This window comes from Thamnophis sirtalis, unplaced genomic scaffold (genome assembly GCF_051295495.1).
Source record: "Thamnophis sirtalis isolate CommonGarterSnake01/CBP01778 unplaced genomic scaffold, rThaSir2_p1.2 scaffold_5, whole genome shotgun sequence".
Classification (NCBI taxonomy): domain Eukaryota; kingdom Metazoa; phylum Chordata; class Lepidosauria; order Squamata; family Natricidae; genus Thamnophis; species Thamnophis sirtalis.
In genome coordinates, this window is record NW_028261385.1 from 3591711 (window position 1) to 3617979 (window position 26269).

Here is a 26269-nt window from a genome sequence, read left to right on the forward strand (position 1 = left end):
TTTCTCGTGGCACCCCTGCAAATATCGGAACAGTGCTATCGAGTCTCCCCTCTTTCCATCAGATTAGACGTAGCCAATTCCCATCATCGTTCTCTGTGGGTTTTCACCTCCAGCCTCTCGGGAAGTGGGGTATGTGTGTGCTCTCAATTCTTTTGCAACCCGACTCCACACACACACACACACACACACACACACACACACACACACACACACACACACACACATTATGCACAGCTGTTCAAGGTTCAGGAGAAGAAGCTGGGGCCAACCGGGGTTGCGTTCATCCAGGGCTTTTGCAAAAGACCACACTCTTTGTGAAACGCTCTCGGCCTCTGGAGGTGCATTTAATAAGGGTCCGAGGCTCCCCGTCAGCCTCTCGGATTGACTCTCACCTGCGGCTGGCTTGTCTTCGCCCGTCTCTTCCTTCCTACCTGCGGAGGTGCTTTTTAAACTGACATTTTGACAGCTTCGGACGGACTTGGTTTGCAAATGGCTTGGGGATATTTTTTTTCCCCCTTCTTCTCCTCCTCCTCCTCCTCTTCTCTCTCCTTGAGCTAACAGAAATCTCTGCTTAACCCACTTGTCAGTCATTCGTCCAACAGGCAGACTTACCTGCCAGCGTGGGATGGCTTCGTGTTGATGCTTGTAGCTTTTGAAGGGGAAGAGTGGGGAATAAAAATAAGAATAATAACAGCAGGCCAGCCACTTACTCGGACAATGAAAAGTCCCTGGACGGATCTAGGGGAAAACGGAAAGGCTGGACTTGCTGGGAGAGAGAAATCGGACTTGTCAATCAGGGCCGTATCTCCGCAACAGATGGAGGCCGTGCCCGTTGTTGCCTAGCAGATGTCTGCATACACGGAGAAGCTCAAGTGCCGCAGCCTCCGATGAAGGACACCTCCGCCCTTCATAGGCTGGCATGGCTCTTCTATTAGCAGAGAAAACGGGCAGAATTACAGGCCTCAGGCGTTTTTTCTTTCTGCCCAGGATTCATTTCTGGCCCTTCGGTTACCAATCGCTCTATAGATAGATAGGGATGGACGGTTTTATGGATGGATTGGATGGATGAGATAGATGGGTAGGTGGATTGGATGGATGGATGGATGGATGGATGGATGGATGGATGGATGGATGGATGGATGGATGATGGATGGATGGATGGATAAGATAGATAGGTGGTATGGATGGATAGAATTATGGATGGATGGATGGATTGGATTGGAATGGATAGATGAGATAGATGGGTGGATTAGATGGATTGAATGGATGGATTGGATGGATAGATGGATGGATAGATGGATGGATAGATGGATGGATAAGATAGATAGGTGGGATGGACGGGTGGGATGGATGGATAGAACTATGGATGGATGGATGGGATAAATGGATGGATAAATGAGAGATGGGTGGGTGGGTGGGTGAATGGATAGATGGATTAGATATAGATAGATGGATTGGATAGATAGATAGATGATGGATGGATGGATGGATGGATTGGATGGATGGATGGATAGATGATGGATGGATGGATGGATAAGATAGATAGGTGGGATGGATGGATAGAATTATGGATGGATGGATGGATGGATGGATGGATTGGATTGGAATGGATAGATGAGATAGATGGGTGGATTAGAGGCATGGATAGATGGATTGAATGGATGGATTAGATGGATGGATAGTGGATAGATGGATGGATGGATGGATGAGATAAATGGATGGATAAATGAGAGATGGGTGGGTGGATGGATAGATGGATTAGATATAAATAGATGGATTGGATAGATAGATGATGGATGGATGGATGGATTGGATTGGATTGGATTGGATTGGATAGATGGATGGATTGGATGGATTGGATGGATGGATAGATGGATAAAGCTCCATCCGCCAGAGGCAGCAGGACCAAGCCAACCTCTGAGGGCGAGGGACCCGGCTGCCCTGCTGCCTCTGGATTCCCTCTGAGAGTCTCTGCTCTCCGGGGCTGTAATTGTGCAGGCTGTGCGAGCGCGCCTATCTTTTCCATGGGGGGTTGCGGATAGGTTCCGGAGTCGCTCCATGCCTTGGAAAACATAGGCGCACATGCACAGCCTGCACAATTACAGGCCGGAGAGCGGAGACTCTCAGAGGGAAGCCAGAGGCAGTGGGGCAGCCGGGACAAGGGAGCGCAACCCGCGCGGCATGTACAAACAGCAAAAGAAGGAACAGGAGAGGAGTTCGGCTGTTTGAAAAGCCCCGCGTGGAACTCCTCTCATGTTCCTTCTTTTGCTGTTTGTACACGGGTGGCGTTGCCTTTGTCTTTCACAGCCGCCTCGTTTCCAATTGGGGGTGGGGATCCCATGGAGGAGGACGGCAAAGATTGATTTCTTCTTAAACATGGACTCACTAGCAGTTGTAATCTCTTAGCAGCGTCTCCTAAATGGACTTCTTCATGTGCCAAATCTTATGTACACTGATCATTGAGAAGCTTGTGGGAATTGTGGGTTTCCTTCATAGGCTGCTTTATATTCACCTCTTTTTAACTAACCATGGTTTAGGGCGGCTCCTACGGTCCTAGCGCAAATAATGTAACAAGCTGTGATCAAGCTCAGCAAAAGCAGGAGACTGTTTCCTTCCATACCGTCCCTTCTTTCGAGCAAACCGAAGAGGAATGGTTTTGGAAAACTGCCAACTAGCCTGGAAGGAGGAGTCAAGTGAGGACTTAGGTTGGAGTCCTTGTGTAGCTGCAAGTGGCATAAGCTTGGAAGCCTTATCTGGTCATTCCCAGATAAGGGGAGATTCTTGTAACCTGTGTGGCAAACAATAAATTTACTGACTTTGGCTCTTGATGAGCAACTGCTTGCGCCATAATTCATGATAGGTTACCGCAGTATTTCTCAACCTTGGCAACTTGACGATGTGCGGACTTCAATTCCCAGAAGTCCACACATCATCGTCAAGTTGCCGGGATGGAGAAATGCTGGTTTAATGCTCTACTTTGACGGGACTAAATAGGACCTTCGGTAGAAGATCCATGGAATTGTAAAGCCCCCCCCTCCCCTTCTTTATTTCTACCCCACCTTTATTATTTTTACAAATAACTCAAGGGGGTGAACATATCTAGCACACCCGCTCCTTACAACAACAGCCCTGTGAGGTGGGCTGGGCTGAGAGAGAAGAAGTGGATCAAAGTCACCCAGCTGGTTTTCATGGCTAAAGCGGGACTATATTTCACCATCTCCCGGTGATTGGCCCAAAGTCGCCCAGCTGGTTTTCTTGCTTACGGTGGAATTAGAACTCACCCTCTCCTGGATCAAAGTCACCCAGCTGAATTTCATGCTTAAGGCAGGACTAGAACTTTCCGTCTCCTGGTGATTGACCCAAAGTCACTCAGTCACCTTTGATGCCTAAGGCAAGATTAGAACTCCCCCTTTCCTACTGATTGGCCCAAAGTCACCCAATCACCTTAGATGCCCAAGGGGGCACTAGAACTCGCAGTCTCCCGCTTTCTAGCCTCGTGCCTTAACCAGCAGTTCCACTTGATTCTTGAACTGAATTGCAGCATCGTTGAGAATTCCAGACCAGAAAATTGTCACGGCACCGTCAATTTTGTTAAAGGTTGTAAAATGGGGTAAAACTCATAGAGGATTGGTGATATAATGTATAACCCCAAGAACATATTATTATAATGATATCCTGTTGTTGATAAATAATCTTAATAAGGGAATAATTAAAAATTGGTATAACAATAGCAGTAGACTTATATACCGCTTCATAGGCCTTTCAGGCCTCTCTAAGCGGTTTACAGAGAGTCAGCATATTGCCCCCAACAATCTGGGTCCTCATTTTACCCATCTCGGAAGGATGGAAGGCTGAGTCAACCCTGAGCCGGTGAGATTTGAACCGCTGACCTGCTGATCTAGCAGTAGCCTGCAGTGCTGCAATTAACCACTGCGCCACCTTGGCTCTTGGTATATATATATGTAGCGACGATTTAGAATATTTTGTTGAAAAATGAAGGAATAAGATTTCTGTTTGAATGTATGATGTACAAGGATAACAATGAATATAAGCATACCTGATAGTAGATTGGTGGAATTATGCATAATTGAAAAATAGTGATATACAAATATAAATGGTTGGTTTTAAAAAAAAATTCTCTCACATGGGGATTATATAAAGGTATACTGTTATCAAATAGACAATCAAGAATGTAAAGGAATTATGTTTTATTGGGAAAAAATAATACTAATCGTAATGGAACATATACTGTACAATGAAAGTGAGGTATTTAGTTATACTAGATGAAAAATCTGTGATGGTAAATGTTATTCAAGAATATGGATGTAAAAACACTTGTAACCAAACGACAGGCTGTATGTGATGATGGGGTGGTTTTTTTTTTTGAGTGTGTGTGTTGTCTGTTAAATAAAAATAAAAATCTATATTAAAAAAAAAAACCTCACTTCACAACTGTCTCACTTCGAGACAGAAATGTCGTAACTCGAGGACTGCCTGTATTCTGATCTAGCTGTTGTCCTCATGCTCCAAAGGTTTATTCTGGTTCTGCCTGGAGATGCCTTTTTGCCCTGTTTAACGACCTACCTTTTCTAATAGGAAGCTCTTGAATGAGAATTAGGTGATTGGGATCACTTGGTAGATGATTAAATTTACACCTTCCCTTTCTTCGTTTTGGAAAACAAACATCCAGAACATAATTAATTCCGGAGACGATCTGACAACAGAAAATAGCTTCATAAAGAGATGTGGGAACACTGGGTTTTATCAGAGACATAAGCCAGGTGTATTTCTGGCTGTATCTTTCTAGCCAACCTCTTCCCATTTTTTTTCTTTTCTTTTCTTTTCTTTTCTTTTCTTTTCTTTTCTTTCTTTCTTTCTTTCTTTCTTTCTTCCCTTCCTCCCTTCCTTCTCTTCCTCTTCCTCTCCTTTTTCTTTGCTTCATCTTTTCTCTTTCTGTCTCTCTCTACTTTGCCTCGGACTCTGATTACTTTTGGATGCTATTTGGAACCCTGACGGTCCAATCAGTCGCAGGGTTCAAGGAAAAGGGAAGCCCCCTATAAATTCAGACCAATGTCAACCACCAACCGGGACCCCTTGTGAGAGCTTATGAGGGGTGATGGAGGGAAGTCTTTTTTTCAGGGTTAACAGGAAGAAACAGAGATGCGATGCACGGTTGCAGGATTTGGGCATGTCTAGTCTACAGAAGAGAAGGACTAGAAGCATAATAGCAGCGTTCCAGTACTTGAGGGCCTGCCACAAAAGAAGAGTGGGTCAACTTATTTTCCAAAACATCAGAAGGCAGGACAAGAAGCAGCGGATGGAAACTAATCAAGGAGAGAAGCAACCTAGAACTGAAGAGAAACTTCCTAACAGTGAGGACAATTAACCGGGGAACAACTTGCCTCCAGAAGTTGTGAATACTCGAACACTAGAAGTTTTTAAAAAGAGACTGGATAGCCACTTGTCTGAAACGGCATGAGGTCTCCTGCACAAGCAGGGGGCTGGACTAGAAGACCTCCAAGGTCCCTTCCAAATCTGTTACTCTGTGAATCAGTGGGATGTCTTAGCTCCAGAGATTGTGGGTGCTCCATCACTGAAGGTCTTTAAGAAGATTCTGGACAGCCACTTGTCTGAAATGGTAGAGAGTCTCCAGCTTGAACAGGGAATTAGATTAGAAGGCTAGAAGACATCATCCAGTGGGCTGCCACAGAGAGGAAGGGCTCAAACTATTCTCCCAAGACACCCGAAGGCCAGAGAAGGAACAATGGATGGAAACTGATCCAAGGAGAGATTCAACCTGGAAATAAGGAGGAATTTCCTGACAGTGAGAGCAATCCACCCATGGAATAGAAGTTGCCTTCAGAAGTTGTAGGAGCTTCATCCCTGGAGGCTTTCAAGAAGAGACTGGACAGCCATTGGTCAGAAATGGTGGAGGGTCTCCTGCTTGAGCAGGGGTGGACTAGATGACCTACAAGGCCCCTTCCAACTGTTCATCTTTCAAAAAGGCTGAGTAATCTCTATTTTTCTTCCTAAAGCATATGAAGAACGGTTACAGGAACTGGGCATGGCTAGTCTAGGGAAGAGAAGGACCAGGGGAGACAGGATAGCAATCTTCTAATATTTGCGGGGCTGCCCCAGAGAGGGAGGGGGTCAAGCTATTCTCCAAAGCCCCTGAAGGCCAGACAAGGAATAACGGATGGAAACTGACCAAGGAGAGATTCAACCTGGAAATAAGGAGAAATTTCCTGACAGGGAGAACAATCCACCCATGGAACAGAAGTTGCCTTCGGAGGTTGTGGGAGCTTCATCCCTGGAGGCTTTCAAGAAGATGCTGGACTGCCATCGGTCAGAAATGGTGTAGGGTCTCCCGCTTGGGAGGGGGGGTTAGACTAGACGACCTCCAAGGTCCCTTCCAACACTGTATAATCTGTGAACCTCCAAGCTGCCTTCCAGCTGATTGGCTAGCCCCATAAAATCCCTTTGGGCATTTTGCCCAATGCTGGATGGACTCACCCCATGTTCCTTCGCCAGCAAGCTAAATCCCACCATCCTTGGCTGGTTTTTAATTTAAACACGAATCTCGCCACCTCCGAGCAGACGTCAGTTTATTTTTATTTATTTTTTAATTTGTTGGGTGGGTGGGGGGGGTGGAGTGACATTTCTCCCCTTCTCCTCAAACAGAGCTAATGAAGCCCATATTAGGGCCCTAAACTTGAGATTGGTAAATAAGACCCCCCATTAAAAAATACTTGGGATGTGAGCCGCGTAGGTCCCAGTAGCCCCTCTTAATGTCCATTAATGGTTTTCCGAGGATCAAAACGCTCATTTTCCTGAGCCATTAAGTCAAACTGTGCGATTATTTAGAAAGTTAATTCATGCATACTCAAAAAAAAAATCAGGCTTAAGTAATGCAAAGGGTGGGAGGTAAAAACTCTGCAGAGAGGGATCCGTCCTTTTTTTTTTTTTTTGTTATTTAACCGTCAGCCGTAATTAACTTGCAAATTTGAAATAATTAGAACAAATTAAAGGTATTTAACTTCCCTCCCTGAAGAAAAATTCAAATTGTGCCAAATGCGGTTTTTAAATTATGCAAGTCTCCGAGGTTTTCTGCGCTGGGTTTTTTTTCTCCCCCCCCTCCTCAACCCCCACTTCCTCTCCCTCCCTCCCTCCCTCCCTCCCTCCCTCCTCCCTATATAATGCATTTATTTTTTTTCTCTCCCAATGACAGGAATACCAATCTGCTTTTTGTCAGAAGGCTTCCCATCAAGTAATTGTTCTTTGTGTCTAATAAATGACAGCTATTCTTCTCGGTTTAAAAAAAAAAAAAGTATTTTAGTCTCTGAAGGCTACATCGGCATTGCCGGTGGCATTTTAATTCAATAAAACAAAAGGTTAACTTTCTTTTTTCCCTTTCTCTCTCTCTCTCTCTTTGTCTCGTCTCTTCTCTTTTCTCTCCCTATCCTTTCTTATCTTTGCCCACCCCGTCCTCCTACCTCCTCATTTTCTTTTAAGGAACAATCTTAGCAGGGGGGGCAGGAGTCCTAAATGACATTTTTTAAACAATTTGCCATTCTCTCTGCAAAGCTTATAAAAGCATCAGAGGAAATCACAACATTTTAGCGCTTCGTTTGGGCAAAATTGATAGATAAAGACTTGAGGGGTAACTAATTCTCTTTTTCTCTGTCCAGAAGGGGCTTTTTTTTTTCAAGAGGCAACTGCACTTTTCTGGTTTTGAAGGCGTTTCGCTTCTCCTCCAAGCAGCTTCTCCAGTTCTGACTGGATGGGGGAGAATGGAAGGATTGATACTCCTTGCAGGCAGCTGGTCATTTGCGTCCTTTGAGAGCCATGCTGGCAAACCTATGGCATACATGCCAGTGGTGGCACGCAGTGCCCTCTTTGTGGGCACACCAGCCATCGCCCCAGTTCAGCTCCACCGCGCATGCACGCGTGCGCCTCCTGCCAGCCAGCTGTTCCTCGGGTCTCTGGCGTGCGTGCACAAGGTGCAGAGCGTGTGTTGAGGGCAGGGTGCGTGCAGGGGCCATGCGTGCATACACGGGGGCAGGGCGGGGGCCACACGGGCATTGCGCATTTGGGGGATTTCAGGCGCATGCATTCACACGCGTGCAGGCTTTGGGCACTCGGTCCAGAAAAGGTTAGCCATCACTGTTTTAGCGGGTCGTTGAGGCCACTTGGAGGTTTGTCTGTGTCCTCAGGGTCACCTGAGTGGTGCAAATGGTTCCTGTAGTCATTTCTAGAATGGATTTCCAGAAAAATTGCAGACTACAGGAACCATTTGCACCACTCAGGTGACCCTGAGGACAAAGATAATCCTCCAAGTGGCCTCAACAACCCTCTAAAAGGATGCAAATGACCAGCTGTTTGCAAGGCGTATGAATCCTTCCATACCCCATCATCCAGTCAGAGCTGAAGAAGCTTCTTGGATGAGAAGTGAAGCCTTCAAAAGAAAAAACCAGTTGCCTTCTGATAAAGCATCTTTGGGACAACCATGACCTGGAGGATGGAGAATCTCCATAGCCTCTTTTTCTCTATTTTTATTTTTATTTTCTGTACAAATAGCTTTCAAACCACCGTTCATTGAGCGACGGTTCAGACATTTCATTGCCGAACTAGGTAACAATCATCAGTGCTAGAAGGGAGGACGATTTGCAGAGTGGAGGGGGCAGGGAAGAGGAGGGAGGATTGTTGGTGACCAATGAAGTTCGTGATTTTATTTCAGCATTTTCGTGACCCAACTAGGTAACATCATGAGGGCTAGAAGGGAGCGGGATTTAAGAAGAGGAGGACTGTGGGGTCCTTGGTGCTCTCTGAGCTGGGTGGTTTTCTTGCAGGGGTTTCATAAACCAACTAGGTAACATCATCAGTGCTAGAAGGGAGTGGGGTTAGTGGAAAGGAGGAGGAAGAGGACTTTGGTGTTCTCTGAGCTTGGTTCTTTTCTTGCAGGCGTTTCATGACCCAACTAGGTAACATCATCAGTGCTATGCTATCTCTATAATCTCTGGACCAAGGATGAGGGTAGCGGCATCTGCAATTTGGATTCTGCCTCCTTGCCATCGTCCTGACCAAAGGGCTTCCCCAAAGCTTCTCTTTGCGGAAGGGTCAGTGAGAGCTGCAGCCATCTTGTGGCAGAGAGGAAAGAATTTGAACCTAATTGCGTCTCTAGATGCCATGTCTGGTTTGACACCCTGTGTTAAAAAGCTGCACAGAAGAGAATATTTAATACAAAGAATGCAATAACAGAGTTGGAAGGGACCTTGGAGGTCTTCTAGTCCAACCCCCTGCCTAGGCAGGAAACCCTACACCACTTGGTTATCCAACATCTTCTTAAAGACTTCCAGTGTTGGGGCATTCACAACTTCTGGAGTCAGGTTGTTCCACTGATCAATTGTTCTAACTGTCAGGAAAATTCTCCTTAGTTCTAAGTTGCTTCTCTCCTTGATTACTTTCCATCCATTGCTTGTTCTACCCTCAGGTGCTTTGGAGAATAGTTTGACTCCGTCTTCTTTGTGGCAGCCCCTGAGATATTGGAACGCTGCTATCATGTCTCCCCTAGTCCTTCTTTTCATTAAACTAGACATACCCAGTTCCTGCAACCGTTCTTTGTATGTTTCAGCCTCCAGTCCCCTAATCCTCTTTGTTGCTCTTCTCTGCACTCTTTCTAGAGTCTCCACATCTTTTCTACATCGTGGCGACCAAAACTGAATGCAATATTCCAAGTGTGGCCTTCCCAAGGCCTTGTAAAGTAGTATTAACATTTCACATGATCTCAATTCTATCCCTCTGTTGATGCAGCCTAGAACTGTGTTGGCTTTTTTGGCAGCTGCTGCACATGGCTGGCTCCTATTTAAATGGTTGTCCACTAGGATTCCAAGATCCCTCTCACAGTTACTACTATTAAGCAAGGTACCACCTATTCTGTACCTGTATATTTCGTTTTTCTTGCCTAAATATAGAACCTTACTCTTTTCACCATTGAATTTCATTTTATTGTAGTGCCCAATATTCAAGTTTGTCAAGATCCTTCTGTATCTTAAGCCTGTCTTCTGGAGTGTTGGCTATTTCTGCCAGCTTAGTGTTGTTAGGTAAGCTCCCCGTTGGGAGAGCGAGTATGTTCAGCGAAGCGTTGTGAGAGTTGTGTTGGAGAACACACAAACCAGCATACAGAGACACTGCAGTTTAAATAGACTTTTACTTTCGTGGAAAGAGAGGTATCAGAGTCCATCAAACAGTCCAAGTCATACACGGCTAAGACAGTCGGTCATCAATGTCTTTCAGTTAAGGGATAATCCAAATAGCATAGTCCATAATCATACAAACAGTTCAGTACTCAAAGTTTGCTAACAGTTGCAAAACTTACAATAGCTCACGGCACTTTCTAACAGCCAGCTTCCAAAACACTCAGATCAGATCAGCCCAGCATCTAATGAAACAGAGAGACTAACAGTCATTCTGGCTCCCTCTTATGGCCGATTAGGGCAAACAGCAACATTGTCATCTGCAAATTTGATGAGTTAGGTTTAGGTTTAGGTTTATTGGACTTATTTGCCCATTTATCCCCAGTTCCCTATTTATCCCCTCATCCAAATCATTGATGAAGATGTTGAAGAGTCCTGGGCCTAAAACAGAGCCTTGGGGGTCCTCCACTGCATGCTTCCCTCCATGAAGATGCAGTTCCATTGAGGACTCCATGTTGAGTGCGGTTGGTCAGCCAGTTAGGAATCCACCTGGTGGTGATGCTGTCTAACCCACATTCTTCTACTTTATCTAGTAGTAGGTTATGGCATGCCTGACAGTATATCTTTGTTATGTAGAATAGACTGGCTCAAGGCCTTTTAATGGCCCATTGACAAAGGTGGGGGGAGCTATTAAAAGTGTGTCTGTTTCCTGCCTAAACACATGTTTCTCTGGCTCCTCGTTGACTAAGGTGGGGCGAATGAGCTTCTGCCTCCCTTTTAGAGGGAAATATTTTGCCCTTTTAATATTTCCTAAAATATTTCATCTTCTAGGAGAGGTGGGTGCTAACTTCCTACAATAGGATACGGAATAAGGAATCAAATCATACTAGGAAACCAAATAAAGCAATATGAATTGTAAAGATACAAGCATATAGTCATAAGTGGGAGGAGATAGACAATAGGAAGGATGAGAATAATAATAATAATACAGTCAGTAAATAATTTGACAGTGTTGTGAGAATTAGTTGTTTAGCAGAGAGATGTCGTGTGGGGGAAAAAACTGTCCTTGTGTCTAGTTGTTCTGGTGTGCAGTGCCCTATAAGGTTGGTATGGAGCATTGCATATTACAAATTTCCTGACAATGAGGACAATTAAATAACGGAAGAATTCGTCTCCTGGAGTTGTGGGTGCTCCATCACTGGAGGATTTTAAGAAGAGACTGGACAGTCATTTGTCTCAAATGGCACAGGGTCTCCTGCTTGAGCAGGGGGTCAGACTAGAAGACCTCCAAGGTCCCTTCCACCTCTATTCTATTCTACTCTATTCTATACTCTGCTCTGCTCTACTCTTCTCTAATATGTAATATTATAATATAATATACCATACCCTACTCCTACCTTCTATATTCTACGTTCTATATTCTACATTCTATCTATTCTGGATGTACCACTTCAGGATAGTTCTTAGCACCACTAGAGCAGAATAGTAGACCAGAAAGGAAATGAAAAGCAGAAGTATAAGAGATGAGCTTCGATTTGATAAAAAGGGATTATGGAGAATTGCAAAAGCTGAAAGACCAATATACACACGGTACATGTAGGATTCTGTGTTCTGATTTGATAGTTACACAGGTTGAAGGCAAACACCTTAAAAAAAATGGACACCTCTAATCCACTCTTCCTTCTTCCTTTTTTCTTTCTCTTCCAGTTCCCCCAAGATGGACTGCGAAGGTTGCCTTTTGAGGACACCCTCCAGGAGAAGCTTCCGAACACCAGAAAGAAATGAAAGAGTCAATTCGGGAGTGAAGAGCATGGGCTTCAGTAGCGACGCAGACGGCCCCACTCTATGGAACAGCACGAAGAAGGAGCCCGCCAGGTCCAACCGAGGTGAGACATGTTTTACTTTTACATATTATTTGTCAGATAGACTGATGTGCCCAAAGGTGCTTTTTCTCAGGAGGCAGCTGGGCTTTCTGGATTTTTTTCTCTCTTTGAAGACGTTTCGCTTCTCATCCAAAAAAGCTTCTTCAGCTCTGACTGGATGGTGGGAACGGAAGGATTTATGTTCCTTGCAGACAGCTGGTCATTTGCATCCTTTTAGAGGGTCCTTGAGGCCACTTGGAGGTTTATCTCTGTCCTCAGGGTCACCTGAGTGGTGCAAATGGTTCCTGTAGTCTGCAATTTTTTTCTCTAGAAACCCATTCCTACTCCCAGACCATTCCAAGGGTCTTCATCTCAAATTGCATAGCTAAAAGTCTGTAGAGATTCTCCCATCAAGACGTTTATTGAGCTCTGACTGGATGGTGAGGAAGGGAAGGATTTATACTCCTTGCAGACAGCTGGTCATTTGCATCCTTTTAGAGGGTCCTTGAGGCCACTTGGAGGTTTATCTCTGTCCTCAGGGCCTCCCGAGTTGTGCAAATAGGTGTGGAGCCTTCTTAGCTGCCGGGTGTTTTTCTCCGCCCTGCATCCCTTCACTGTTGAAGGCAGGTGCAGACTGTTGGGGACGAGTCTGTAATCTGCAATTTTTCTGGGAAATCCATGTTCCCCCACCATTCCAAGGGTCTTCATCCCAAAGTGCATAGCTAAAAGTCTGTGGAGATTCTCGGTCATCCAGGTCAGGAGGCACCTGGACTTTCTTGGTTTTTCTTCGAAGATGTTTCGCTTCTCACCCAAAAAGCTTCTTCAGCTCTGACAGGAAAGTGGGGAAGGGAAGGATTTATATTCCTTGCAGATAGACCTAGTCATTTGCATCCTTTTAGAGAGTCGTTGAGGCCACCTGGAGGTTTATCTCTGTCCTCAGGGTCACCTGAGTGGTGCAAATGGTTCCTGTAGTCTGCCATTTTTCCACTGGAAATCCGTTCTTACTCCCACACCATTCCAAGGGTCTTCGTCCCAAACTGTATAGCTAAACATCTGTAGAGATTTTCAGTCATCCAGGTCACGGTTGCACCAAAAGGTCCTTTTTTTTTAGAAGGCAACTGGACTTTCTGGTTTTTCTTTTGAAGACATTTTGCTTCTCATCCAAGAAGCTTCTTCAGCTCTGACTGGATGGTGGGGTATGGAAGGATTCATACTCCTTGCAAACAGCTGGTCATTTGCATCCTTTTAGAGGGACGTTGAAGCCACTTGGAGGTTTACCTCTGTCCTCAGAGTCACCTGAGTGGTGCAAATGGTTCCTGTAGTCTGCAATTTTTTTCCCTTTGGAAATCCATTCAGTACTCAGGTGATCCCGAGGACACAGATAAACCTCCAAGTGGCCTCAATGACCCTCTAAAAGGATGACGCCACTTGGAGGTTTGTGGTGCAAATGGTTCCCGTAGTCGTTTCCAGAACGGATTTCCAGAAAAATTGCAGAGTACAGAAACCATTTGCACCCCTCAGGTGACTCTGAAGACACAGATGAACATCCGAGTGGCCTCAAGGACCCTCTAAAAGGATGCAAATGACCAGCTGCCTGCAAGGAGTATCAATCCTTCCCTTCCCCACCATCCAGTCAGAACTGAAGAAGCTTCTTGGATGAGAAGCGAAGCGTCTTCAAAAGGAAACAAAACCAAGAAAATCCAGTTGCCTCCTGAAAAAAAAGCACCTTTTGGGACAACATGGAGGACTGAGAATCTCCATAGACTGAAGTGGCTGCACAACCGACCCACGGTGGCTCCAGGCAGTGTGCAGACTTCAAAATTGACATATAAAAACCCCCAAAAGCTCCACCTTGCCCCATGGTGACAGCAAACACAGTTGTGATCATGATGTGGTCCATTCAGTCGTGTCTGACTCGTGGCGATTCTCCGGGCCAGGTCTCTCCAGGTCTGATCTTGTCCTGCTTCTCTGAGTTGTTCTACGCTCTGGCTGGTGTCCGCTTTGATGGTGTCCAGCCACCGTGTCCTTTGGCCACCTGGTTTCCTTTTACCCCTCACTCTTCCAAGCACAACTGCTTTCTCCAGTGAGTTCCTCCACGTGAAGTGGCCAAAGTAAGGAAGGCAAACAGGATGATACAAGATACAGTGGTACCTGAGTAATCGTCACTAATTGGTTCTGGGAGGTAGGATGAGTAGCGGCAATATTGGTATCTATTGTTTTTTAAAATTTTAATTTAGTGCAATGGACAGTTTAAATATGAGACAGACAGACAGACAGACAGATAGATATTTATAGATGATAGATAGATAGATAGATAGATAGATAGATAGATAGATAGATAGATAGATAGATAGATAGATAGATAGATAGATAGATGATAGATAGATGATAGATAGATAGATAGATAGATAGATAGATGATAGATAGATAGATAGATAGATAGATAGATAGATAGATAGATAGATAGATAGATAGATAGGAGATAGAGAAGGTGGATTGATAGAAGATGATGAAGAATGGATGGAAGATGTTGAAGAGGAAGAGAGAGAGGATGGATGGATGGAAGATGATGATGAAGAAGATAGAGAGAAAGAGAGAGAAGATGAATGGATAGATGGGTAGATGGAAGATGATGAAAAAGAAGAAGAAAGAGAAGATGAATGGATGGAAGATGATGATGATGAAGAAGATAGAGAGATGATGGATGGAAGTTGACGAAGAAGAGAGAGAAGATGGATGGGTGGAAGTTGATGAAGAAGAAAGAGAGAGAGAAAGAGAAGATGGATGGATGGAAGATGATGAAGAAGATAGAGAGAAAGAGAGAAGATGAATAGATAGATGGGTGCATGGAAGATGATGAAAAAGAAGAAGAAGAGAGAGAAGATGAATGGATGGAAGATGATGATGATGATGAAGATAGAGAGATGATGGATGGATGCAAGTTGAAGAAGAAGAGAGAGAGAAGATGGATGGATGGAAGATGATGATAAAGAAGAGAGAGAGAGAGAGACGATGGATGGATGAAAGATTATGATAAAGAAAATAGTGAGGGAGAGAGAGAATATCTCAACAAAAAGCACCAATGTGTCTATTTGTTGCGTGCAGGTCATAATTTTTCTGCGTTCTCAAAAGCAAATAGAAAACGGCTCGCCCTTTGTGAGAGCATCAGCCAGCAGGATATGTTTACATATTTTCCTGCATTCCCTGCTGTCTTAAATGCGTTAAACACTTTTATATAGCGATACAACTCTTGCTGGTTTGGCCGTTATTTATAATTCATTACACCGTTCCAACGTTTTCAATTTATTACTTATTTAGTACTTTCTCTGTATGTCTTCGGGCGCTCGCACATGCGTGGATCCCTCGGAGATCCAGCAGGTATGTCTATCAGATCAATAACCTGAACTATTAAAATCACAGCCTTTGTGAGTAATTCATTTATCCCTTTTGCAAACTCCATTTTCCAGTCTGTTTCCCCTTTAATCTCGCTCTGATTGCATTCAATTCAGACCTTGCTTAATTGCAATTTAAATCTTTTGTGGAAGTGGCCTTTTTATTTCACTAAACAAATCCTTACACCCATATTCAATAAGAATAAGCCGTACTGGTCTAGACCAGAAGTCTAATTAGCTAATACAATACAATACAATACAATACAATACAATACAATACAATACAATACAATACAATACAATACAATACAATACAATACAATACAATACAATACAATAATACAATACAATAATACAATACAATACAATACAATACAATACAATACAATACAATACAATACAATACAATACAATACAATACAATACAATAGCAGAGTTGGAAGGGATCTTGGAGGTCTTCTAGTCCAACCCCCTGCCTAGGTAGGAAACCCTATACCGTTTCAGACAAATGGCCATCCAACATCTTCTTAAAGACTTCCAGTGTTGGGGCATTCACAACTTCTGGAGGCAACTTCTGTTCCACTGATTAATTGTTCTCACTGTCAGGAAATTTCTCCTCAGTTCTAAGTTGCTTCTCTCCTTGATTATATAGCAATATAGCAATAGCAGTAGATTTATATACCGCTTCATAGGCCTTTCAGGCCTCTCTAAGCGGTTTACAGAGAGTCAGCATATTGCCCCCAACAATCTGGGTCCTCATTTTACCCACCTCGGAAGGATGGAAGGCTGAGTCAACCCTGAGCCGGTGAGATTTGAACCGCTGACCTGCTGATCTAGCAGTAGCCTGCAGTGCTGCTTTTAACCACTGCGCCACCTTGGCTAGTTTCCATCTATTCCTTCTTGTCTTGTCCTCAGGTGCTTTGGATAATAGTTTGACTCCCTCTTCTTTGTGGCAACCCCTGAGATATTGGAAGACTGCTATCCTGTCTCCCCTGGTCCAATCTCTTCTTAAAAACTTCCAATGTTGGAGCATTCACAACTTCTCGGAGACAAGTTTGTTCCACTGGTTAATTGTTCTCACTGTCAGAAATTCCTCCTCAGTTCTAAGTTGCTTCTCTCCTTGATTAGTTTCCACGCATTGCTTCTTGTTCTACCCTCAGGTGCCTTGGAGAATAGCTTGACTCCCTCTTCTCTGTGGCAACCCCTGAGATATTGGAAGACTGCTATCCTGTCTCCCCTGGTCCTTCTTTTCATTAAACTAGACATACCCAGTTCCTGCAACCGTTCTTTATATGTTTTAGCCTCCAGTCCCTTAATCCTCTTTGTTGCTCTTCTCTGCAACTTCTTTTTAGAGTCTCCACATCTTTTCTACATCGTGGTGACCAAAACTGAATGCAAATATTCCAAGTGTGGCCTTACCAAGGCCTTATAAAGTGGCATTAACACTTCACGTAATCTCGATTCTATCCCTCTGTTTATGTAGCCTAGAACTCTGTTGGATATTTAGGCAGCTGCTGCACACGGCTGGCTCCTATTTAATTGGATGTCCACTAGGATTCCAAGATCCCTCTCACAGTTACTACGATTGAATGAGAGGGATCTTGTACATTCAGAAGGTGCTTCACAGAACACCCTGGACCATCCTCCAGCATCCATGGCCTTGATTTCCATGTCTGTCTCCAAGAAGGGCACAGCCAATTGTCATTTTATTCAAATTACTTGGTTTAGCTTGCCATCCATCCATCTCTGAGCCATGATGGTGCCGAGGTGAGAAGGCAGTATTGTAGGCTGACTCTGCCCACAGTCTGGAGTTCGATCCAGACCGGCTCAAGATTGATTCAGCCTTGCCTCCTTCCTTCCGAGGTAGGTAAAACGAGGACCCAGATTGTTGGGAGCGAGAAGCTGACTCTGTAAACCGCTTAGAGAGGGCTAGGAAACCCTGTGAAGTGGGATATAAGTCTAAGGGCTATTGCGATGCGTCCCCCAGAGCAATGCAGATTTCCCCAGGAAAAGAAAGCAGTCATTAAAGGAATGGTTGTAAGTCAAGGACTACCACCTAATTAGAAAGAAAAAGAAAAACAAGGAGAAAGAAACACAATTTTCTAGAGGAGAAAGAAATATGATTTTCTAGCCGAAAGAACCCATTCCAAAAGTGCATTTTAATCGTGCAATTTTTCTAATTTCCCCAAATTCCCCCAAATCCTAAACTCGGAGGGGGGGGGGGAACAGCATCTTCTAAGCCACCGATATCTTAATGGCAAATGTTTTTTTTCCCTGCAGCTCCATTTCTAGGAACAAAGCAAAATCCTCGCCTAATCTTTGGGTCACTCAGAAACTGCCTTTCTTTCTTTCTTTCTTTCTTTCTTTCTTTCTTTCTTTCTTTCTTTCTTTCTTTCTTTCTTTCTCTCTCCCTCTCTCTCTCTCTCTCTAAGTGGCTCAGTGGCTAAGACACTGAGCTTTTCTATCAGAAAAGCCGGCAGTTCAGTGGTTCGAATTCTTGGTGTAGGTCTCCTGCGTGAGCAGGGGGTTGGAGTAGATGACCTCCAAGGTCCCTTCCTACTCTGTTACTCTTCCTTTCTTTCCTTCTTTCTTTTTTCTTTTTCTTTTTGGACATTTTCACACTGCACCCTTTCCTTTTTTCTCTCCTCTTAAGCTGCTCAACCGGTTTGCACTGGGTGTCAACGGAAACCAACCAAGAAAAGGAAAAAAAAATGGGTGTGCGACCTGTTGCCGTTTTGGATATGGCCCATATTTTATTTTATTTATTTACTTTTGAAAAAAGAGGCAGGGGGAGAGAGAGATGCTTTTGCTGCAAAGAAACTTTGGAAAGGGGTCGTCAGAGGGCGGGAAGGGGGAGTGAAGGGAAGGTTAATCTCTTGCAAAGCTCCGCTAGGAAAGTCAAGAAAGCCAGCAAAAAGGGCCGGTGTCCCCCCAAAAAATCAATTTCTAATTTGAAACAAAATCATTTTTGACTAACAGGAGTTCAGGATCCATTACCTGGGCCCTCGACTCGGCTGGCATTTCAGCTCTTTTCTGGAGCACGCCATGAATTCTAATTGTCGCCTTAGACCGTGGCTCCACGCAATCAATTCAAGCCGGAGAAAGGAAGCCGGTGCCATCCGTGAAGTTTTCAGGGGCAATTTTCACTTTGGGTTTCTGGTTCTTTTTTCACATCTATCTATCTATCTATCTATCTATCTATCTATCTATCTATCTATCTATCTATCTATCTATCTATCTATCTATCTATCTATCTATCTATCATCTATCTATCATCTATCTATCATCTATCTATCTATCTATCTATCTATCTATCTATCTATCTATCTATCATCTATCTATCATCTATCTATCTATCTATCTATCTATCATCTATCTATCTATCTATCATCTATCTATCTATCTATCTATCTATCTATCTCTATCATCTATCTATCTATCTATCTATCTATCTATCTATCTATATCCATCCATCCATCCATCCATCCATCTATCTCATATCACATCATATATATCATCATCTGTCTCTCTGTGTCTTATCACCTATATATCTCTGTCTATATCTATTATCTCTCTCTCTCTCTCTCTCCTATTTATCTCTCTCTCCATCTATCCTATCTATCCTATCTATCTATCTATCTATCTATCTATCTATCTATCTATCTATCTATCTATCTATCTATCTCTATCATCTATCTATCTATCTATCTATCTATCTATCTATCTATCTATCTATTTATCTACTATCTTTCTTTCTTTTTCTTTCTTTCTTCTTCTCCTGCTGTCCTTCATTCCTTCTCTCCTTCCCCTCCTCCTCCTTTTTTTCTCTCTGCAAACCACACATCTTTGTAGCACTGATGAAGTTACCTAGTTGGGTGGTGAAACGTCTGCAAGAAAACCACCAAGCTCAGAGAGCATCAGGGACTCTTCCTCCTCCCCTTCCTCCTCTCCTTCATATCTTCCCCTCCTCCTCTTCCTTTTTCTCCTTCCACCCCATCCTCCTCCTTCTGCTCGTCCCCCTCTTCCTTCTCCTCCTCCTCCTCCTCTCTCCCCCCCTCCCCACTCTCTCTGTCTATCTCTCTGTCTATCTCTCTGTCTCTCTCTCTCTGTCTCTCTCTCTGTGTGTCTCTGTCTGTCTGTCTGTCTGTCTCTCTCTGTATCTTTCTCTTTCTCTCTCTCTCTCCTGCAAGTACCATGGATGAGGCTTGCTACCCTCCATTGTTTCACGAGTCCTCTCGACATTTCCTTGTGAATTAAAAATCTGAAAAGCAGGCTGACCTCCCTGCCCAGTTCTTCTCTTCCCCTTTTTATTGCCCACTCCCTCTTTCAGAGCCATTTGCTAGGAAAATTATAGGCTGGTGTACGTTGGCTGGCTGTCAAAAGTGTGATTAGGAATAATTAACAGATGGCCCTCCCTGCTTCCGTCCGTCTGGAGGGTTATTGGGGATTCTGGGCCAGATCCAGAAGGCGTTCTGGTGGCCAGAGTTCTGTGGTCCTCCTTTTGTCTCATTCATTTCATGGAAAGTCCAACCCCGCTACATGGAATCAAATGTCCAGCTTCCCTCCTTATCTGTATATACCATATTTTGGGGACTATAAGAGGCACCTTTTTGTCTCCCAAAAGGGGAAGAAAATGTCTGAGTTTCTTATAGACTGAATATTGCCAAAGCTCCACCCACCCACTGGCCATTTTTGGCTTCTGGACACTCCGTTTTCAAGCCTTTCTTTGGCCCATTTTGGCCTGTTTTTGAGGGGATTTTTCAGTCCATTTTGAGGCTTTTTTCAGCCCGTTTGTGAGGCTTTGGGGGTCATTTTTCAGGCTTTTTTCTGCCTGTTTTTTAGGCTTTTTTCAGTCCCCTTTTTAGGCTTTTGGGGGCCATTTTTGAGGTTTTTTTCAACTTTTTTCTGGAAAAATGGCCTGAAAAAAGCATGAAAAATGCCCCCCCAAAACCCTCAAAGACGGGCCGAAAAAGCCTGAAAAACGACCCCAAAAGCCTCAAAAGCGGACTGAAAAAAGTTTCAAAATGGGCTGAAAAAAGTTTCAAAATGGGCTGAAAAAAGTTTCAAAATGGGCTGGAAAAAACCTCAAAAACGGGCCAAAAAGCCTAAAAACTGCCCCCCAAAAGCCTGAAAAATGGGCTGGAAAAAGCCTGAAAAATGGGCTGGAAAAAACCCTCAAAAACATCCCCCAAAAGCTAAAAATTAGGCTGAAAAAGTCTCAAAAACGTCCCCGAAAATCCTCAAAAATGGTAGAAAAAAGGCTGGAAAAGGGCTGAAAAAAGCCCCCTTTCCCCCCCCAAAAGGGCTGAAAATATTCATTCCAATGAGCAAGGAGCCCCTTTTGCTCATACAGGTAGTCCTCAACTTACAACCGTTCCAAGTTACAACAGCCCTGGAACATGTGTGACTTACGACCGTTCTTCACACTTACAACCATCGCAGCGTCCGCGGGGTCAAAATTCAGGTGCCAACTGACTCGTATTTATGACGTTTTCAGTGCTCCGAGGTCCCATAATCCCCTATTTTGGTTGTGGTTGTAAGTCAAGGACCACCTTGTGCAACGTTGTGATGCGTTGATAGGACGATAAAATGTGGTAAATGAAATGAACGGCTGAACGAATAGCGAAGAACCCTGAGTCTCTTCGAGAGTGGGCGGCATACAAATTAAATAAATAAATCAAATGCTAAATCTGAGTAACAGATCAAAACTTGCTCTGTTTGCTAGAGGGGTCTGCCATAGAACAGAACAGAATGAGAAAGAGAAAAAGAATAATGACGATGATGATGGTAATAGTAATAATAGTAGTAGCAGCAGCAGCAGCAGCAATAAGGAGGGCGGGGGCAGTAAATAAGGATCATAATGATACTACAGCCATACTACATGGATGCAGTATGCATAGACTTTAGGGAGTAATGTGAGAATTGGGTGTTGAGTGGAGTGATAGTGGAAGCACGTAGAGATTGTTCTGTGTTCCTTTTTCGAAATTCTCCCGGTTCCTGTGCAAATGCACGTTAGCTTTGGGAATTCCCTTCTCCCTCTTCCAAAACCCCAAATTTCAAGCCAAGGTTTTCAAGAGTTGGCCTGCTGCTCCCAGGGGAATAGCAGCCTGTCACAGGCGGAAACCACAGTCATCTACTCTGGGTAGCAGCAGAGATGCAATTAAGACTATATCTATCTCTAGCTAGCTAGCTAGCTATCATTTAATCATCTGTCTATCTACCTACCTATATACATACATTCATACATACATATTTGAGGGTCGCATGGAGTCTTAATTGCATTCCCACTACTATCCAGAGTAGACGGTGTCACAACTGTGTTTTCAGCCTGCCTGCCTGTCTTGTCTGTCTGTCTGTCTGTGTCTGTCTGTCTGTCTGTCTGTCTATCTATCTATCTATCTATCTATCTATCTATCTATCTATCTATCTATCATTATTTAATCATCTCTCTATATCTGTCTCTCTAACTACTATCATTTAATCATCTATCTGTCTGTCTATCGATCATCTCTCTATCTATCATTTAATCATCTCTCTATATCTGTCTATATATCTATCTCTATCATTTAATATCTATATCTGTCTATCATTTAATATCTATATCTGTCTATCATTATTTAATCATCTCTCTATATCTGTCTATCTATCTAACATCTATCTATCTATCATTTAATATCTATATCTGTCTATCATTTAATCATCTCTATGTCTGTCTATCTATATCTATCTATCTATCTATCTATCTATCTATCTATCTATCTATCTATCTATCTATCTATCTGTCATTTAATATCTATATCTATCATTATTAATCATCTCTCTATATCTGTGTCTGTCTATCTATCTATCATTTAATATCTATATCTGTCTATCATTTAATCATCTCTATGTCTGTCTATCTATATCTATCTATCTATCTATCTATCTATCTATCTATCTATCTATCATTTAATATCTATATCTATCATTATTTAATCATCTCTCTATATCTGTGTCTGTCTATCTATCTATCATTTAATATCTATATCTGTCTATCATTATTTAATCATCTCTATATCTGTCTATCTCTCTATTTATCTATCTATCATCTATCTATCATTTAATATCTATATCTATCATTTAATCATCTCTATGTCTGTCCGTCTATCTATCATTTAATATCTATGTCTATCATTATTTAATCATCTCTCTATATCTATCTATCATCTATCTATCATTTAATATCTATATCTGTCTATCATTTAATCATCTCTATGTCTGTCCGTCTATCTATCTATCATTTAATATCTATATCTGTATCATTATTTAATCATTTCTCTATATCTGTCTATCTATCATCTATCTATCATTTAATATCTATATCTGTCTATCATTTAATCATCTCTATGTCTGTCCGTCTATCTATCTATCATTTAATATCTATATCTATCATTATTTAATCATCTCTCTATATCTGTCTATCTATCTAACATCTATCTATCATTCAATATCTATATCTGTCTATCATTTAATCATCTCTATGTCTGTCCGTCTATCTATCTATCATTTAATATCTATATCTATCATTATTTAATCATCTCTCTATATCTGTCTATCTATCTAACATCTATCTATCATTCAATATCTATATCTGTCTATCATTTAATCATCTCTATGTCTGTCTATCTATATCTATCTATCATTTAATATCTATATCTATCATTATTTAATCATCTCTCTATATCTGTGTCTGTCTATCTATCATTTAATATCTATATCTGTCTATCATTATTTAATCATCTCTATATCTGTCTGTCTGTCTATCTCTCTATTTATCTATATCATCTATCTATCATTTAATATCTATATCTGTCTATCATTATTTAATCATCTCTCTATATCTGTCTATCTATCTAAATATCTAAATATATGAATATACATATTCATATATGCATCCTTTCCCTGTCACTGCTGATTCACCGTATCGAAAGCTCCCCGAAGGAAGAATCGCACGCTGCTGTGGGGGCCAAAGTTAAAAATCAGACAAAGCCAGAAAAGACGGTTGCAAATGTTTCTCCTCTTTCCACAGGGACGTCTAGGAAGGATCCCGCCACGTCTCCTGGAGTGACAGCTGTCAAGAAGGAGCTTGTGACTGCAGCCACCTCCCCAATGCAGCAAGGAGCTTGGCGGTAAGAAGGCTGGTTTAGGCGCTGCCAGCGTCATTTACCTTATTTTGTATCCCACTTATTATTTTTACAAATCTCTCAAGGCGGCGAACATATCCAGCACACCTTCACGTTTTCCCAACAACAACCCTGTGAAGTGGGTGAGAGAGAGAGAGGAGGACTGGTCCTAAGTCATCCAGCTGGCTTTTATGTCTAAGGCGGGACTAGAACTCACTGTCCCTTGGTGATTGGCCCAAAGTCACCCAACTGGCTTTCTTGCTTAAGGCGGGACTAGAACTCACCGTCCCCTGCTGATTGGCCCATAGTCACCTAGCTGGCTTTCTTGCTTAAGGCGGGACTAGAACTTACCGTCTCCTGCTGATTGGCCCATAGTCACCCAACTGGCTTTCTTGCTTAAGGCGGGACTAGAACTCACCGTCTCCTGCTGATTGGCCCATAGTCACCCAACTGGCTTTCTTGCTTAAGGCGTGACTAGAACTTACCGTCTCCTGCTGATTGGCCCAAAGTCACCCAACTGGCTTTCTTGCTTAAGGCGGGACTAGAACTTACCGTCTCCTGCTGATTGGCCCAAAGTCACCCAACTGGCTTTCTTGCTTAAGGCGGGACTAGAACTTACCGTCTCCTGCTGATTGGCCCAAAGTCACCCAACTGGCTTTCTTGCTTAAGGCGGGACTAGAACTTACCGTCTCCTGCTGATTAGTCCATAGTCACCCAACTGGCTTTCTTGCTTAAGGCGGGACTAGAACTTACCGTCTCCTGCTGATTGGCCCATAGTCACCCAACTGGCTTTCTTGCTTAAGGCGGGACTAGAACTCACCTATTGAGGTCTACCAGCGGCTTGCTGAGCTGGCAGCAGAGTCAGACAGTGAGGAGGTTGGGGAGGAAGATGGGCCGGTCCTGGAGTCTGGGGAAGGCTCTGATGAGAGCTCTGTGTCGGAGGCAGAGAGGGGGCCAGGGCCGTCTGACCGTTATCAGTTGCCTTCAGAGTCAGACATCGGTGAGGCAGAGGAACAGCTGGAGCCTGTTCCCAGTGTGCGCATGCGCAGAGCTTCCAGAAGGCAAGAACAATTAAGACAAAAAGGGGAGACTCGGGAGTGAGGCTTGGAGATGATTGGCCCCTCCCATAAGATAGAAAAGAGGAACAAAGGGACATAAGCCTTTGCAGGAAGCAACTTTGTTCATCCTGGTCGGTTCAAACTCTGAGAAGCTCCGTTTGATTCTGTGCTCCGTTTGGCCTTGCAAAACTCATTGGCACTTAGGTCTCTGGCAGCGTTTCAAGGGAGAGAAAGGTGGGTGCTTATCAGCCTTACCCTGAAAGACTGTGACGGACATCTGACGGATTCCACTCACTCTTTCTTTCCACCCTCCCTTTCCTTCGTTTTTCTCTTCTCTCCCTCATTCCACTCCTCCCTCCCTCCTTCCTTCCTTTTTCTCCTCTCATTCCACTCCTTTCTTTCCATCCTCCCTTTGTTTTTTCCTTCTCTCCCTCATTCCACTCCTCCCCCCCCTCCTTCCCTATCCTTCTTTTTTCTCCTCTCATTCCATTCCTTCTTTCCATCCTCCCTCCCTCCCTCTTTCCTTCATTTTTCTCTTCTCCCACTCTTTCCATTCCAACCCCCTCCCTCCCTATCCTTCCTTTTTCTTCTCTCTCTCTCCCTCATTCCACTCCTACCCTCCCTGCCATGCAAAGGATCAGGACCACCCGCTGAGGTCCAGCTGAACAACTTTATTGCTCAGGCCTCGACAGAATAATCGAGTCAGCTAACGGTCAGCGCTCAACGGGCGCCCGTGAAGAGTCCTTGGAATTGGAGAGAGATCGGACTTAGCGCTGTTTGTGGGAGCCGAAGGGTTCCTGGCTAATTACTCTCTTGACTCCATCCCCCCACTTCCCCCCTCCTCCTTCTGACGTGTGGCTTCCTCTGGACTCGAACATCTCCTCTCACTTCCCCCCCCCCAGCGCCTTAAATTGCTTGGGGACGATATTAATTTCATTGGATTTGCAATAAATGAATAATGGAGAATGTACTTGCAGAAATTAATTTTCCAGGTAGCAAATGTGGGCGAAAGGAAATCTGAACGACCCTTAAGGATTGGCATCCCCCCCCCCCATTTGTCCTTTTAGGAGCATTTGGGAGTTGATCCAGGCAGTCCTTGTTTTATGACCTTTATGGTTTTATGGTTTGGTTTTATTTGTATTTGTAGGCCGCCCTTTTCCCTGAGGGGACTCAGGGCGGCTCACAGAAAACCAAGGGAGGGGGGAATACAACATTGAGATTACAACACATAATAAAATAGTGCGCAACATGCATACTACATTCGGGCGGGGTAACAGTCCTTATCCCCAGGCCTGACGGGCGAGCCAGTTCTTCAAGGCTATGCGGAAGGCCTGGACGGTGGAGAGAGTACGAATCTCTACGGGGAGCTCGTTCCAAAGGGTCGGGGCCACTGCTGAGAAGGCCCTCCTCCTTGTGGTTGCCAGCCGACACTGGCTGGCCGATGGAACTTAGGAACCATTCGAAATTCCGTCAGACGTATCTGCAAGTTACTTATGACCGGGTTTGCCCTCCCCCCCCCTCCTCACATGACTGCACCGGTCCTCTGCATTTACATCCTGTTCTGTCAAAACAGCATCCCTAAGGAACCATTAGTTCACTCAG

The 26269-nt window shown here is 43.7% G+C and overlaps 1 protein-coding gene across 1 annotated transcript in view; it reads left to right on the top strand.

Annotated features, from left to right (window-relative positions):
• Positions 1-23635, top strand: part of KIAA1328 (KIAA1328 ortholog) — a 157553-nt gene extending 133918 nt beyond the window's left edge. Inside the window, exons 9-10 of the mRNA XM_087715254.1 lie at positions 11901-12079; positions 23516-23635. Of these exons, the coding sequence (XP_087571380.1) occupies positions 11901-12079; positions 23516-23619 (283 nt within the window). The 3' untranslated portion in view covers positions 23620-23635. The remainder of the gene's footprint in view (positions 1-11900; positions 12080-23515) is intronic.
• The last annotated feature ends 2634 nt before the right edge of the window (positions 23636-26269 follow it).